This window comes from Haemorhous mexicanus, chromosome 1 (genome assembly GCF_027477595.1).
Source record: "Haemorhous mexicanus isolate bHaeMex1 chromosome 1, bHaeMex1.pri, whole genome shotgun sequence".
Taxonomy (NCBI): Eukaryota; Metazoa; Chordata; class Aves; order Passeriformes; family Fringillidae; genus Haemorhous; species Haemorhous mexicanus.
The window spans coordinates 17,574,602-17,589,487 of record NC_082341.1 but is presented as its reverse complement, the minus strand read 5'-3'; the positions used below and the strand labels follow the sequence as shown (position 1 = coordinate 17,589,487).

The 14,886-nt window shown below is 44.9% G+C and overlaps 1 protein-coding gene across 20 annotated transcripts in view; it reads left to right on the top strand.

Annotated features, from left to right (window-relative positions):
* KIAA1217 (KIAA1217 ortholog) overlaps positions 1-10,279 on the top strand; it is a 338,974-nt gene extending 328,695 nt beyond the window's left edge. For 12 of the 20 annotated variants that reach the window (XM_059841653.1, XM_059841620.1, XM_059841626.1 and 9 more), the window contains 5 exons: positions 2,521-2,640; positions 5,523-5,600; positions 5,709-7,379; positions 7,833-7,955; positions 8,672-10,279. In XM_059841653.1, coding sequence (XP_059697636.1) covers positions 2,521-2,640; positions 5,523-5,600; positions 5,709-7,379; positions 7,833-7,955; positions 8,672-9,166 — 2,487 coding nt within the window. In that variant the 3' untranslated portion in view covers positions 9,167-10,279. The remainder of the gene's footprint in view (positions 1-2,520; positions 2,641-5,522; positions 5,601-5,708; positions 7,380-7,832; positions 7,956-8,671) is intronic. The other 8 variants (XM_059841774.1, XM_059841616.1, XM_059841671.1 and 5 more) reach the window with 4 other exon arrangements.
* Positions 10,280-14,886: the final 4,607 nt, after the last annotated feature.

Genomic DNA, 14,886 nt, shown 5'->3' with positions numbered 1-14,886 from the left:
GCAGTGCTGGTTTGCAGGATTGAAAGCAGAAGTTCACTCTTATCCCCCCTGTGTGCTGATGACCAGTGAGGCAGCAGGGCTGGGGACACAGAAGATGTCACAGCACTTCTGTCTCCAGGAAAGCAACCTCTGCCTTGCAACTGGGGACAGTGAAGTGGAGGTTAAGGTATAGAAAGGGGGGCTGAGGGAAGCTGAGGAGGAGAAATAGGCATGGGAATGGCATTCGACAGGGAATGGGTGTTTAAATGCTAGCTGTGGGGGCTAGCAGTACCCATTTCAAACCAATATCAAATACCAGGTATATTTTAGAAGCTTAACAGAATACCATGTTTTAGAAGGGGCAAATTGCCTGATCTGAGAGCTACAGGTCATTAGTTTGATGTCATTCATAGACAGAAAGAGGGAAAATGAGATATGGAATTCAGTCATTGAAGAACTAAAGGACAGACATAAACAGTTATGCCAGTGAGCACAATGGAATGGAACAGAGAGCTGTCAAAGGAAACAACACTCTTTGATCAAGTAACAGGTTTGACTGCTTAAACTGAACTGTGTACCTGTAAACATTTTGGTAAGGCATTTGATCAAACATCACACAACATTCTTATAAAAATCTGGCACCTCAGAGTATACAAAAAAAAAAAAATCCTATTGCAGCATAATTGAGACCTGTCTGCTTTTGAAATCACTGACCTTGATGCAGGTGTTTATAGACAGGTGTATAGGGAGCAGCAACAGGCCCAGTATCTCTCTGTATTTTCATCAAAAGCCTGGAAATACATTTAAAATCCTTACTGTGTAAAATCATTTCATTCAGATCAGAGAAGTATGACAGCAGAGACATGATAGCATTAATTTAATGGTCGAAATGCTTTGCTGAATAAAAAGTCCACATGAAGAACAGCAACATATTGGCCAGGCCACAACTGCATGCCTTGGAAAGAAACTGGAGTTGCAGTAACAAGTTGACAGGAGCTCCCTGTCAGTGATGTTGCCACAAAATTGCATCTGCCTCAGGAGTAGATGTGAGAACGTGGCCTGCTTTTATGTCTGTGTACAAGATCAGTGAGATCCACACTGTGCTGCTGCATCCATCACTAAGTATCCATGTGTCTCCCAGTTAAAAAGCCTGTTAAGAATATGAAGGTTCAGAAGAAACTTGAGTGCCATGTGAAGATTTTTAATGAAGCAGGAAAAAGCATCGTAATAATCAGTGGCTGTATCACAAACTGTTTGGAGACTTACAGATATTTCAGAGCAAAGGTGATAAAAAAATACCAAAGGGAAATAGCTTTTTTGATAAAGTCTGAAGGACTTTGAGGATGCTTTACTCAAACCCACATCTCTGGTCTCATAAATGGGTAAGTTGGGGAAAAGTCCATATCCTCTATTGTGAGGAGCAAGACTATTTTTTCTATTACTTTCATGTCATCTTGGTTACTCTCATCTATTAACACAAATAGGATGTAATGGAAAATCAGAAGAAAGTCTATATCCTCATTTTTTGCACTGGATTTTTTCTGTTATTCTTTTCTGATTTTGCATAAACATTCAATACATATAAAGAATACCATATTTAAAGAACAGGCCTGATTCTAAACTGTAATCAGGGCTATTAATTTAATGAGTTGCCAGGAATCAGATCATTTCCCTACTATATGGTACAACAGTATAATCTTACTGCCTGTCACAGTGTGCCTGACTCCTGTGAGCACTCCCTGCTCTTTGCTGTCCTCCCTGCACAGTTCACTGCGGGCAGGCCATGTGCCAGTAGAGGCCTCCAGAAACTTGGTGAGGCACATTGGCTGCCTGCACTGCACAGTGATAGTGGCAGTTCTAGTTTTGCTCCTCCAGATCTGGGAGCCAGCTGCATAGAGAAACTCAAAGGAAATGAAAGGAGGATAGCAAACTAAATGGCTGGAAAGTCTGGGCTGTGCCCTGGAGGATGCGTGGTGGGAGGCCAGTGCCCACAGACCCACAGGTTGGGACAGTCAATTTATGGCTCGTTATCAAAGACTGTGACAAAGGCACATCTCCATGTTTAAAGTTCTAATTGCAGTTTGTGTGGGAGAAGTGGAGTTAATGCAACTCTTGTTACATTAACTCTTGTATCAGCCACAAAGAAGTAGGTGCTATAATAGCCTCGAGGCTATTAGGGTGCTATAGGCTCTTATATGTGCTATAATAGTCCCAAGTTTGTCATGGGCTTCCTACTTGAGTTTGGATAGTCTGTAGCACCTCTGTGGGTCTTCATTGTCTGCAAATTCAGAAATCAAGCTTGTCCTCCTTACAGGGAGCACTGAGGTCAGCATGGTGTTGGAGTCTTGAGAGACTGGAAGGGATGCCCTAGTTCTCTGAATCCGATAGTCTGAAATCTCTATTATTATCTCATGAGCTTGTAGAAAACGTTGTTGAGCTGTGAGTGTTAAAAACAAGTGCTCTCTTTGTAGTTGGTCATCTCCAGATATTTCTCTGTAAAAGTTCTTGGTCTCCTGATAACCTGTAGTATTTATTTCCTAGGCTTTCCAGAAGTGCTCTTTTATGGATGTAAACTCAAACAGTCATGCTGAACAGTCCAGAAATGATACACATGTTAAAGACATAAGGCCTGGGACTTTAATGCATCACAAGGAAAAGAAGGTAACAAGTGGCAATTGTAGACATGCCACCCGGTCTTGGCATAACCTTCTTTCCCTTCAAAACTAATCTTACATCCTGTGTCCTGTTCTCTTTAACCCCCACCCACCACTGCCCAGCAGTTTCCTTCCTTTTATCTCCACATGGCTCAGAAATGCTCATACAGAGCTCTGTATTAAACTGTATTATGTGTCTCATCAGCAATAGTACAATGGTTGCATGAAGCTTTATCATTCTGTGAAATCAAAACAGGATCTGTCAGTTTCTGTCAGAGATGCTCATACTACTTATAACATCCTTCCCCAGCTGTTCTGGTGATGGATGGTGAAGCATCTCTCCTAAACTTGAGAGGACTTAATGGTTCCTCTCAGTCTCTAGAGCCAGTTTGAGAATGTGTGCTGTACTTTGTTTCATTTGTTGGTTCCAGAAATAGTTGTTAGATATTCAGAAATCCCATTCAGTTTATTGGATGACAGAGTCAAAGTGGATGGGAGGAATTTGCCCTTATGCTGAAGGGCAATGCCCAAAATTCAGTCATGGGACTGAGAATTGGTGCTGTGTGTCTGGGGCTGTAGGCAGGTCAAGGTTAAATTTCACAGCTGTGCGTGGACTGGAGTTGCCATTTGAGTTGATTTGACTTAGCATGCAGCCAGTGTGAAGGACAAGAAAAGGACAAGTACTTCTACCCTTGCACACCTCTTTTTTATGTATAATAATGAGTTGCATCACTGCTGGGGGAGGGGGTTGTGCAGGCATGACAACTTGTCAGCCAAATGCCAGTTTGCAATGAAGGTGGGTATGGTGGGGAAGGAAACAGAGCTCTTCAGCACAGCATTTCAACCTTCTCGTGCATTTTGTGTGTGTATGCAAGTGCTGCCAGGTCAGGGCACTGCACTTAAGGACTTGTGTTGGAGCTGCCCAAACAGCAGTTCTGGTCTAAAGCTGCAAACAGCTGCCTGGGTGAAGGTACAGGTCTGTTGGTATGAGGGAAAAAGGACAAACTGTTCTGTGTGTATGACAGTGTTACACAGAAAAAAAAAAAGTGTGAATTCATCCTCATTGCTGCTGTTGTCAGAATGAGATCATATTGTTACATCCTGGGTCATCACTCAGGACACTGCATATCCTGTAGCACAAACATTTCATTGAAAGGTGCTGCCAAGTAATTGCCATAAACTGATATTTATTTGAATAACACAGAGTCCAGGAAATTAAGGTTAATGAGATCTGTTTTTGTAATCTGACATGACAGAGTGTTTATTGGCTTTAAATATGGAACATTATGGTCATGATAAAATCATTGAGGAAATGAGTTTTGTTGTGGTTTTATTTTTTAGTAGAAAAGCAGAAGTTCCTAAAATAAGACACCTTGTACAAGGACACTATGAGGTGTTTCACTGGTGCTTGGAACTAGAAGTGGAACATGCTAAAAAAAGATACACAGTCAGCATATCCAGAGGCAGAAAGTGCCTTTAAGTGACTTGGCCTAATTCTGGGGGGTCTGACGTGTTTGGGACTGGGAGGTGCTGAGCACTGAGCAGGTCAGGGCCTGAGGGGATCCCAAGCCCTGGAGTTTGGTTCCCAAAGTGCCTCTCAGCACGATGTGCAGACTGTCAGCCTGCCCACCGAGGCCTTGCTGCTGTGCTGGTTTGTATGAGAGCTCTTCCTCATCTGGAAATGTGAGGAAGCAGCTGTTGATCCTTGTTACTGCTGAACAAGCCTTTGTGGAAGTGAACTGTGACTCTGGTGTGAGTGACTTTCTTGCTTCTGTGTTTTGATTGTGAGTAAAGTTTTTCTGTAAAATCTCCAACAGTACATAAGAAAACGTCACACAAGGTGTAGAAACCAGACCTGGTGAAGCTCTGTATGCATGGGGCATGCATGCACAGCCAGCCTGGGGATTTCTGTACTATCACTCACCCATCTCAGTCAGGAGAGCAGTGCTCCTGACTGTTCTGCATGTCTTGATGCTCACAGAAGTATAATCTGTCCTTCTGCAGTGTTAGGAGTCAGCTCCTAGTCTCAAGCTAGCAATGTCAGCGTTACTGTTTTTGGTTCACTGCCTTCAGGCACTTGAGGCCAGATTACTTTCCTTCTTGGTGAGCTGTCTTTTGACTGTAGATTTCCCTCTTGTTCATCATCCTGGTGTCTCCTCAGGTCAGTTATTCATCCTGATGATTGGTGTTTCTCCTGAGTTGTCACTAGCACTTAAACCAAACCCCAGAGAAAAGCCTGGTGTTAGGAAACAGCATTTCGAGGGATCCTCACTTGCAAATAAAGAAAAAAGTCCCCCTGAAGTTTCATTGCTGGGAATAAACATACTTCTTTTGAGCCAGTGGATGACCTCTCTGGTGTTTGGCATTTCTGCTGTAAGTGAATGTAGCTCAATGTTTCATTCTGCACTTCCAGTGGCACCACAAGGTGTCACTGGTAATTCTGATGGAATGCTTCTAAGCTGCAGCAAGGATTTAGAAGTGGTCAGACTGTGATGATACTAATTGTGATGGAGCAGCACTGCTCAGGTGTGACCAACATTAGAAGGAGCAAAATGTAACTTGAAAATCAGCTTTTACTGGTATAAAACTTCCTTTCAAGGAAAGCCAGACTCACTGTCATATCAGCCATATCGCTTCCATATCAGCCTCCCTTTGATGTGTCCCAGCAGAATGTGACCAGATACTGTGGGACTTTCAGCTTCAATCTTATAAAAACATGGGGGGCTGGGGTGGTTTAGCAGCAAGGTGAACAGGTGATGAAGCACTGTGTTGGAAATAAGGTATTTAATGTGCTTATGCATATTCTGGAGGCCTTGTTAAAACAAGGTAACATCCCATCCTGACCTAATGCATAGCACAAAGCAGTAACATCATGCACTGTTCTGCCAGAATTTGGAATTTTGCCCTGAAGAAAGACAGGAATCAGATGACAGCTTGAGACATGTTTCTGCAGCAGTAAATGGAGTGGTGAGTTCACGAGGTCTGCACTTCCCCCAGGATTAATCTTGGGGGAAAATAAAAGTCCTGTAAAGATAAAAGCCCTGAATAACTAAGTAATCCAACTTTCCCCCTTAGGTGTATGGGGCTACAACAGGATCTCCCACAGATAGTGACCATCCTAAAGAGAAGAGGGAAGGGAGAACTGAAGAAGAATTGGGTTCTGATTCATCCAGTACAGCTGACAGTAAAAGTGGCTTTTCAATGAATGACAGTCCTACATTTAGCAAGGGTTTGTTTGTAGACAGTACAGACTATTCTAACAAAAACCTTCAGAATATGAGCACAAACCTGTCTGGTGTCTGTTTGCCAGAGGAGGACAAACGAAGAGGGGCTCAAGATATCTTAGGATCACATTTTCTAGCTGTTGAGACTGGAAAACAAAAGCCAAACTACAGACTGTCAAGAGATGCTCACCAGGGTGAAGCCTTGCAGAGCACAGGCAAGCCCATCCCCATCAGCAGCGTTGCCCCTCTCCTGAGGCACGTGCAGGAGGCTGCGGGGCCTCAGCCTTCCTTGCAGGAGCAAGAAGTTTCTGCAGGCCACTACAATCAGGTTGTGCTGAGACCCAAAGTGTCCAGAGCAAGCAGTGTGAGCAGCACTGAAGAGACAGACTCTCCAGCCAGCTCTCCAAGTGAAGACAGCCCACCCACAGAAAACATTGCCTTCATGATTACTAAAACAGCTGTCCAGGTGCTCTCGAGTGGGGAGGTTCACGACATAGTGAGCCGGAAAGGAGGAGATGTGCAAACAGTCAACATTGATGCCAGGAAGGATGTGGCATCAGAGAAGGGCATCCCTGAGAACACAGACAGTGAAGAGCCAGTGGTGTGTCTGGACAAAAAGCCTGTCATCATCATTTTCGATGAACCCATGGATATTAGGTCAGCGTACAAACGGCTTTCTACAATTTTTGAGGAATGCGATGAGGAATTGGAAAAAATGATGACAGATGAAAAGATAGAAGAAGAAGAGGAGGAGGAAGAAAGTGAAGCACATGAAGTCTCTGAGAGGCAGAAGGAAGAGGCACCAGTAGCTAATGACAGAAATGCAGCCACAGAGCATTCTGCAACTGATGGTCCCCAGGGGCCATACCTATTTAACCTTCAGTCTGACTCTGCACAAAGTAGACCTTCTGCAGAGGAAGAAAGCACAAAGACAAATTTTAACAAATACCGTCAGATCTATGGGCTAAACACAGAAGCAAACTCAGACTCTGCCGATCAGTTGGGAAGCAGGCAGGATTCTAAGAAAAAATTTAAGTTTAAATTCCCTAAAAAGCAGCTGGCAGCTCTGACGCAGGCAATACGGACAGGAACCAAGACTGGGAAGAAGACCTTGCAGGTTGTGGTCTATGAAGAAGAGGAGGAAGATGGGACCCTGAAGCAGCACAAGGAAGCAAAGAGATTTGAAATCACTAGGTCTCAGTCTGAGGAGAGTGATAAAAGTCCTTCTGGGAAGCAAGAGGGCCCCTCCGGAGCTTCAGTGTCCCTGTCTAGGACTGATGAAATTCGACAGAGTACATACAGAACACTAGACAGCCTTGAGCAGACTATAAAGCAGCTGGAAAACACCATCAGTGAAATGAGTCCAAAACCTGTCCCTGAAAACACATACACCTCTGAGGGAAGCATTGTCCCCTTCTCTGCCCAGATAGTACCAGAGACCCCATCCCGAGAGCATGTAGTGCTGGATGAGAGCCTTGCTGGTGTAGAGCCCCCTGCATCACTCCCAGCCACTTCACGTAAGGTACCTCAGTCCAAGAAATCAAACCTCCAGCTGCTTTCTAAAATCTGCAATAATCACCATTAAACAAGACGGTCTTGTGATTTGTTTGCTTCCTCTCAGGTGGCTTGTTTGGGCTCCCCACGAGGTGTCTAACAGCTAATAGACCATTGGTTTTTGGGGTTTTTTTAAATCTTTGCTGCTGATTGGTGATGGGCAAATGCAGGGGAGCTGGGTCAAATAATCCGCTGTGTGAAATGACAAGTGTCACTGACATGAAATCCAGGCTGATCAGTAGCTGAGCAGTTTTCTCCAATTGATTCTGGAAATTAACACCCGCGGTGTGAAGCTCCTGAACTTTCCCTGCATGTAGTACTGTGGCTTTTTCAGCGCATGGTGTGCAGGCTCCGTTCAAGCGCTCTGGCACTGACCACGCCTTCTTGTCTCCCCTCCCTGCCCCTCCACTCCTTTCCGCAGGGCTCCAGCGCTGCCTCCCAGACCAGCCGGATGCCAGTCCCCATGGCTTCAAAAACTAGACAAGGAAGCATGGAGAAATCAGGCAAACAGCACAAGCTGCAGGATCCACGCCAATACAGACAGGTAGTTTTACCCTAAACCCAGTGTTTGGATGGACATTTCATGTTGTTTGTTTATTTAAAAACTCCAGTAACTGACTGTGATTATACCAAATATCAGATGCCTGAGGTCAAACTGGACATCCTGGATCCTGGGGGCATGACAGTACTGATCTTTTCACCATGCTTGTGCATGCATGTCTGCAATAAAACACCTGCTGCTTTTTTTTGTTGGTTGGGTTTTGGGTTGTCTGTTTATTGGGTTTGGCTTTTTTTTTCCTTAATTTATTATTTCTATTTTTTTTTTAAACTGTGGTATTCAGCTGTAATTTTAAGATATCAACTACCTGTTTACTTTCCATTTGGTTCGTGTGGTGGTTCTGTAGGAGAACTGGGAATGCTTCTGTTCAGAGTCTTTGCAGGAAGCCCTGGACACTAACCCGTTGGTGTAGGTGGCAGTGGGTGCACTTTAACCCGCCCGTGCCGCGCAGCATGGCCGATGTAGTGCCTGCTCTGTAACACGTAGGTCGCGCCTTCTCACAAAGCTCTCCTGCCTCTTTCTCTATGCACTCTCCCTTGGGCACTTTGGGTTTTCTACCAGGTCCAGTCCATGGCTGCAGGACTTAGCTCAGGCCTCGAACTGTTAGTTCTGATTCTCTGTAGGGCTGTGTTCCCAGGTCCTGTTGGTTTATCGTGTTACTGGCTTTCTGACAAACTGTCTCCTGACGTCTTTATTTGCAGGCTAATGGAAGTGCTAAGAAAGCTGGTGGGGACTATAAGGCTACTTCTCCTACCCTACCTGCTTCTAAGATCCCAGCCTTTTCTCCCACTTCTGGGAAAGGCAGCTCAGCACCTGCTTCTAGCGGTGACAGCTCTAACCCTCTTAATCCACCTACTAAAACCTCCATTCCTTCCTCCTCCCTTCTCGGTCCTCAGACAGGTCGCATAACTTACTCTACCTCCCTCATCCCCTCTGTCTCTAATGGCTCCTCCAAGTTTCAGAGCCCCACTTACCCAGGGAAAGGTCACCACCTTTCGTTCTCGCTGCAGACTCAGAATGGCCGACCACTCCCTCCTTCCTCCTCTACCTCTCCCCCCTCCTCTATCTCCCCCCCTGCCCTGAGCCAAGGTATGAAGAGCATCAGGACAATCCACACCCCTAGTTTCAACAGCTACAAGGCACAGAACGGGAATGCCAGCAAGTCCGCCCCATCCACGGTCAAGGAGCCATCCTAAAGGCTAAGCACAGCACACCTGCCAGGTCACCAAGGCTTTTTGTTCAAAGAATCTGCAGCCAATATTTTAACCAGGGAATGTAACCATTTTGTTGTATTGCTGGAGGCTTAATACTAATCACGTGCTAAATACTGAATTACTACACTAGATTAGAGTGAAGCTTTTTGGAAAACAGTTGCTGTTGTAATGATAAAAGAGCATTTTCTTTCTATAGGCAGCACCTCTTAAAAAAAGTGTGAAGGTGTGTGAGTGAACTTGACTGCGTGTGCACAGTGGTGTACTGAGCATGGGGAATTGTATGGTTAAAAATTTACTAAGTTGTTTTGTATAAAGCTATTTTTCATTATGAGGTCTAGAAGTGAACAGAGATATACTAAAGTGTGATTATATTCAACTGTAAAACAAACTAAAATATTTTTCTTTTATTTTGGTGTTATTTAGCTTTGTTACAGATTTCTATTTTTGTCAACAAATGTCATGGTTCCTTTCGAGATCTTTTTGCCAAAACATTTTGATACTATTGTAATGTACATTTGAAAGTAGTATGCTGGACAGTAAACCTCTGCACAAGAAACAGAACAAGACTGGTCTTACATGTGTATGAGGCAACTCAACTTATTGCACTGCCATTCAGATTATATTTAAGAATTTGACAGACAAGGAAAAAAATAAATTGTTTTACACATATAGCTAGTTGCTGATTACTTTTTCTTTTAGCTCAATCCACCCTTTTTCCTTCATTTTTATTTTACTGAGACCTGGTAGCCCATCAATGTATTGCATTGTGGATTTTAAAATGTACACTTCAGTACTGTTCTGTATACTGGCAAACTTTTGTACATATCTATAAATATCTATAAATAAATAAATAAATACTGTATGTGGCTGGGCACATAGAGTAGTTTTACCACACCAAAGTTAATTTTTATGCATGCTTAAATATATATATGGGGAAGGGTTGAAAAAGATGGATATCAGTTAAATAGGAGAAGAGCAAGCAACTTGCATAGCTAATGGTTTTGTAAATAAATTTATTTGTATAACACCAAAATGTAATATACAGAACTATGATAAGCAAAGATCTTTACAAAAATAAAGGGCTGCATGCTTATATATTTGTATTTTGTCACTAGTAACTTTTTGGATGGTCTCAATTGGCTGTTCAGCTGTTTGACTGAGGGTGTTAAGCCATTAGGAGAAAACCTGATTTGATTTTCCCTAGATTAAGGCCATACATGGTTATTAATTTCAAAATGGGGTCTTTCAAATTGCTATAGATAAAAGTTTATTGCTGGAACTCCAAGTTAGAAAACCAGACAGCAAAGAAAAACCTTTGAGTGACTGAATGAGGTATCAGCCCTTCCACCTCGAGGTACTCCTTGTTTTATTTCCCCTTGTGAAAGGGGAAGTTTCCCAGAAGCCTCATTCCAAGGCGGCGCCCTCGGAGGGTGAGAATAACCACTGAGCCATCCCTCAGGAGCACAGCACAGAGTCTGCCTCCAGCAGGGTCAGGTGCTGCCATCCCCCCCCTCTGGCACGGCAGCAAAGGCGCCTGCCCAGCACAGGAGCTGAGCCCAGCTGGGGCTGGGGGGGCCCAAGGTAAAGCAAAGCCTGAGGCAGGGTCAGGCACCCACACAGCCCCTCTGGAGTGGAGCCAGTTCCCTTCCAGCCAGGGCAGAGCAGCAGGGACTGGTGGCTCCAGGGCCTGCTCTGATCTCTGCTTGCTCACAGATGGAGTATGGGATTCCCTGGCTCCAAAGGGAACCTGCCTGACCAGGTGCTGTAGCTTGTTACCAGCTCCCCATGCCACGGACAGCACGCACAGAACACCAGCTCTGGGTACCCTGCTCCCCCTTCACACAGCCAAAATGTAACCTCAAGCTGAATGATGGATGTTGCAAGATTTGCTCCTGTTCGTCTGGCACCTCCCAAGGATTGGACACTTACTGAACATCAGTGACTTACTAATAACTGCTTGTGTGTAATGGCACGGGAGGTGTCCCCCATGAGCCACGGCTCGGGCAGGCAGGGGCCCCTGTGGCTCTGGCACTGCTCCCACAGCTGCTTCTCAGAGCCTCTGCAGGTGAGGGGCTACAGCAGCACATTCTCTGTATCTGAGTGAATTTAGACACGGACAATGGTTGTGTAATTAACCAGTGACCCTGCACAGTCACTGGTGTGCACAGGCAGTGAGGCCGTGCTGTGCTCACTGCTTGTGGTGGTGTGAAAATTGCCATCAGGCAGTGAACACTACACTGTGACCTGCGATTTTGGTGCACCTGCTCAGTGCTGGGGCACAGCACCCCCCAGGAAAAAACAGCCTCAGCCAGCTCATAACCCACTGCACAGGCAGCACTGCTGGTGTCACAAATCAGGCAATGCTTATTCCTTCTCCATCCTGCTTGTCCAGCAATGGAGTTATCAGGCTTTTACAAAGACAGGCAGGGAAGAGCTGTACACAGGCTCGTGCTCAGCAAAACCATCAAGTTTGTAAATAAATTCCTTGGACACAGAAGAAATCAGAACTGGACACTAGTGAAAAACACAGGTTTCCCACTGCAAACTGGTTATGAAAAGCAGTTTTGCTGGAGGTGGCTGCTGCTGAAGGAGCTCAGTCAGAGCCAGCCAAGGACTTCATACTGGAGTAATCATCATCTCTGTGTCAGCCAGTTCCTCCTACAGGGAGGGATGGAGCAAAACCACACAAAGTGACACAGCACAGAGCCCCTGTGCTGGGCAGGACACAGAGGTGGGAAGGCAGAGCCAAAGAAGGTGGAACAGCAGGAAAAGGGAGCGAGGTGCAGGACATATGAAGCGTACAGGGCCAAAATCCATCTGATCCCCACTGAAAGGCAGCCCATCCTTCTGGCTTAAAAACTCGTGGATTGAATAGCAGATGGTTAAGGCAGATTTTTTACAGTCTCCTGACTGGGAGCCACAGGTACACGCACCACCTCAGGGTACATTGCAGCCCAGCTGTAAACGATTCCCCCTCCAGGCAACAACCACACCCCTTTCCAAAGGCTGGCCCAATTAATTGGTTAATGACTATCTAAATGTGAATGGTGTTATGACCTGGCTTAGGGAACAAAACCACAGTTTTTGTAGTAAATGAGGCCACATTTCAAACTCTTTTGTCCTGCCTGAACAAAGTGGAGAGGCTCTCGGAGGCTGCACAAAAACCTGAGGCCCTTAATGTGCAGCTCAGCAAAGAATTTTCCTTCAGCTCTGCAGCAGCACAAAAGAAGGTATGAAACTGTCTGGACTGTGGCCATGTCTTAATTCCACATCAACAGTGCTGTGAGCGATACTAATAACAAGCCCTTTAAATCTTAAAAAGCAGGCACACAGCACCTTCCAGCTACCACACTCCAGAAAGGTGGTTCAGGCTAAACTACTGATCACCACTGAAGCAGGAATTGCTGTCAGGGACCATTTAAAAAATCCAAACACTACCACTGCCACCAACACATTTTATTATTTATCCAGCAGATCTCAGCTTATCCTGTCCCTAACAACTTGCAGCTTCACAGCTGCAAAGTTCTCGACCAGAAGTACTTTCCAAGCCTGTCTGAATCCTTCTAATAAAATACAGAAACAAAAAAAATGGACACAAACAGCAATGTTTAGAAATTCTGTTTAAACATAAAAAAACATCCCTTTTTGCTTCATGACCAAACACTGGCACAGCTTGCCCAGGGAAGTTGTGGAGCTTTCAGCTGTGGAAATACTCAAAACCCAGCCATAGCTCCAGCCCAGAGCAATCCGCCCTGGCTACACATGGCTGAGCTGGGGGGCTCAGTGATGCCTGCCCACCTCACCTGCTCTGCAAGCCTGTGGAGCTCCCCATCCCACTGAATCCAGCTTCCAGAGGAACACTGACAGTACCCACCTCAGGACAGTCTATTGTAAGCATGCACTTCCCTTCTTGAATCAATCAGACTTGTCACCCTTCTCTTCCACAGGAGGAAGAAGAAAAAAAAAAAATCCCCAACACAGTAAAAAAAGCACTACAGATAAGGGTCTGAGGTAGCTGCTGTTAGGATCAGGGCATAGCAATGACTGCTAAAAATGTCCTTTTTCTCAGCTGCCACACTGGCTGAAATTTAAGGTGACCCAAATCTTGGCAGTCTTCAAGAAGCAGAAAAAAGAGCATTCTTCCAGACTCAGATATGCAGTCACTCACCACTTTCTTCAGGGGGAGCTCAGTAACCTCCTCTCCCTGCTGCCCCTGGTAGATGCTCCCTGCATGTCTCCCCTCAAGTCATGGGTTTCTCCTACATGTTTCATGCTACCACTGCAGCAGCAGAGAATCCCATGAGGCTGATGAGGTTAAATAAACTTGTAGCTGCAGCACTGTCAGCCAATACAAGTCATGTTTTGCGTGTTTGTTAAGTTCCTAATTTTTCAGATGATCTTGTGTTCATTTAATACAATTACAGTTCTGTGTTCTCAAAGACAAAAGTTGACAGCCATGTGTCTGGGTTCAGGAGTAAAATTATCAGTTATCTATAAACACAACAAAATGGAAATTAACCCATCAAAATGGCTGTCAAAGCAGAGGAAGGTGCAGACCCCCAGGCTCCCCTTTGCATCTCCCCAAGTCCACTCCTTCACTGAGAGACCTCTGTGACTTCCTGTGGATGCTCAGCACGCACTGACGAGCTTCTGAGACTGATGATGGGCAAAATACAGCTCCAGTAAAAGACAATGGGTACTCACTGATGAAGAGCATTAGAGGTGTCACAGCACTGTGTTCTGAAAGCCCAGTAAGACGTTCAAGTACACTTTACTGCTACAACTGAAACCAAACCCATCCTCAGTTCCTCTGCCCTTCACAAAACACACCCGTTCCTCCCGACACTGCTCACCTGAACACTGCTAATGCACCCACCTCCCGTCTGCTCCGGGAGAAAAGACATTTTAGATTGCAAGGAGACCACAAGAACACAGCTCATTTCTATGGGACCTGGTATTAGATGCACCCAGTTATGTGGGGAGAACTTTCACAGAGGCCAACTGCTGTATCTGGGACTTTTCTTCACAGCAGCACAATTTCTGTGATTTCTCAGAAGGATCAAAACTGCAGCAGAACAAAGCACAGGACTGTAACAGTCACTCGGGAAAGAAATGAGGTCTGCCTAAAAGCACGGCAGCCAGCACATCCCAGTGCCACAATTCCTTCTCCCTGCAGTAACTGGGCACATTGATAGAGGTTTAATCCCCTGCCAAGCAATAAACAGTGTAAGACACAGGGACAGCCAAAGTGATGAACAGCTGCTTTGTTTTCAAGGTGGTGTGGAAGAATATACAATAAAAAAAAATAACTGATAGAGTTCATACACAGATGAGTTTTTAGGGTAGAAAAACATTTTTTTAGTTAAAATTATAAAAATTCTAAGATCCAAACTACAGTATTGTCCTGACTGGCAGCTACTAATGTTCATTCTGACTTTACAAAACCTGCACATTAAACATAAACCCACTTGCTACATACCTTATAATCAAATTATGTATAAAGATGAAAATATTTAACCAACTGCATCTCTCTCACCTGCTGACCTGCACAATGTGGCCCCACAAACAAAAGATTAATGAGAGGTGTCCTTCATCCAGGAGGAGCTGCAGGTTTGGTGATCCCAAGTGCAGTTACTGACTGCAACTTATAAATGTGACATTTCAGAACTGTTCATCAGAAAGAATTTGAATCACACAAAGAG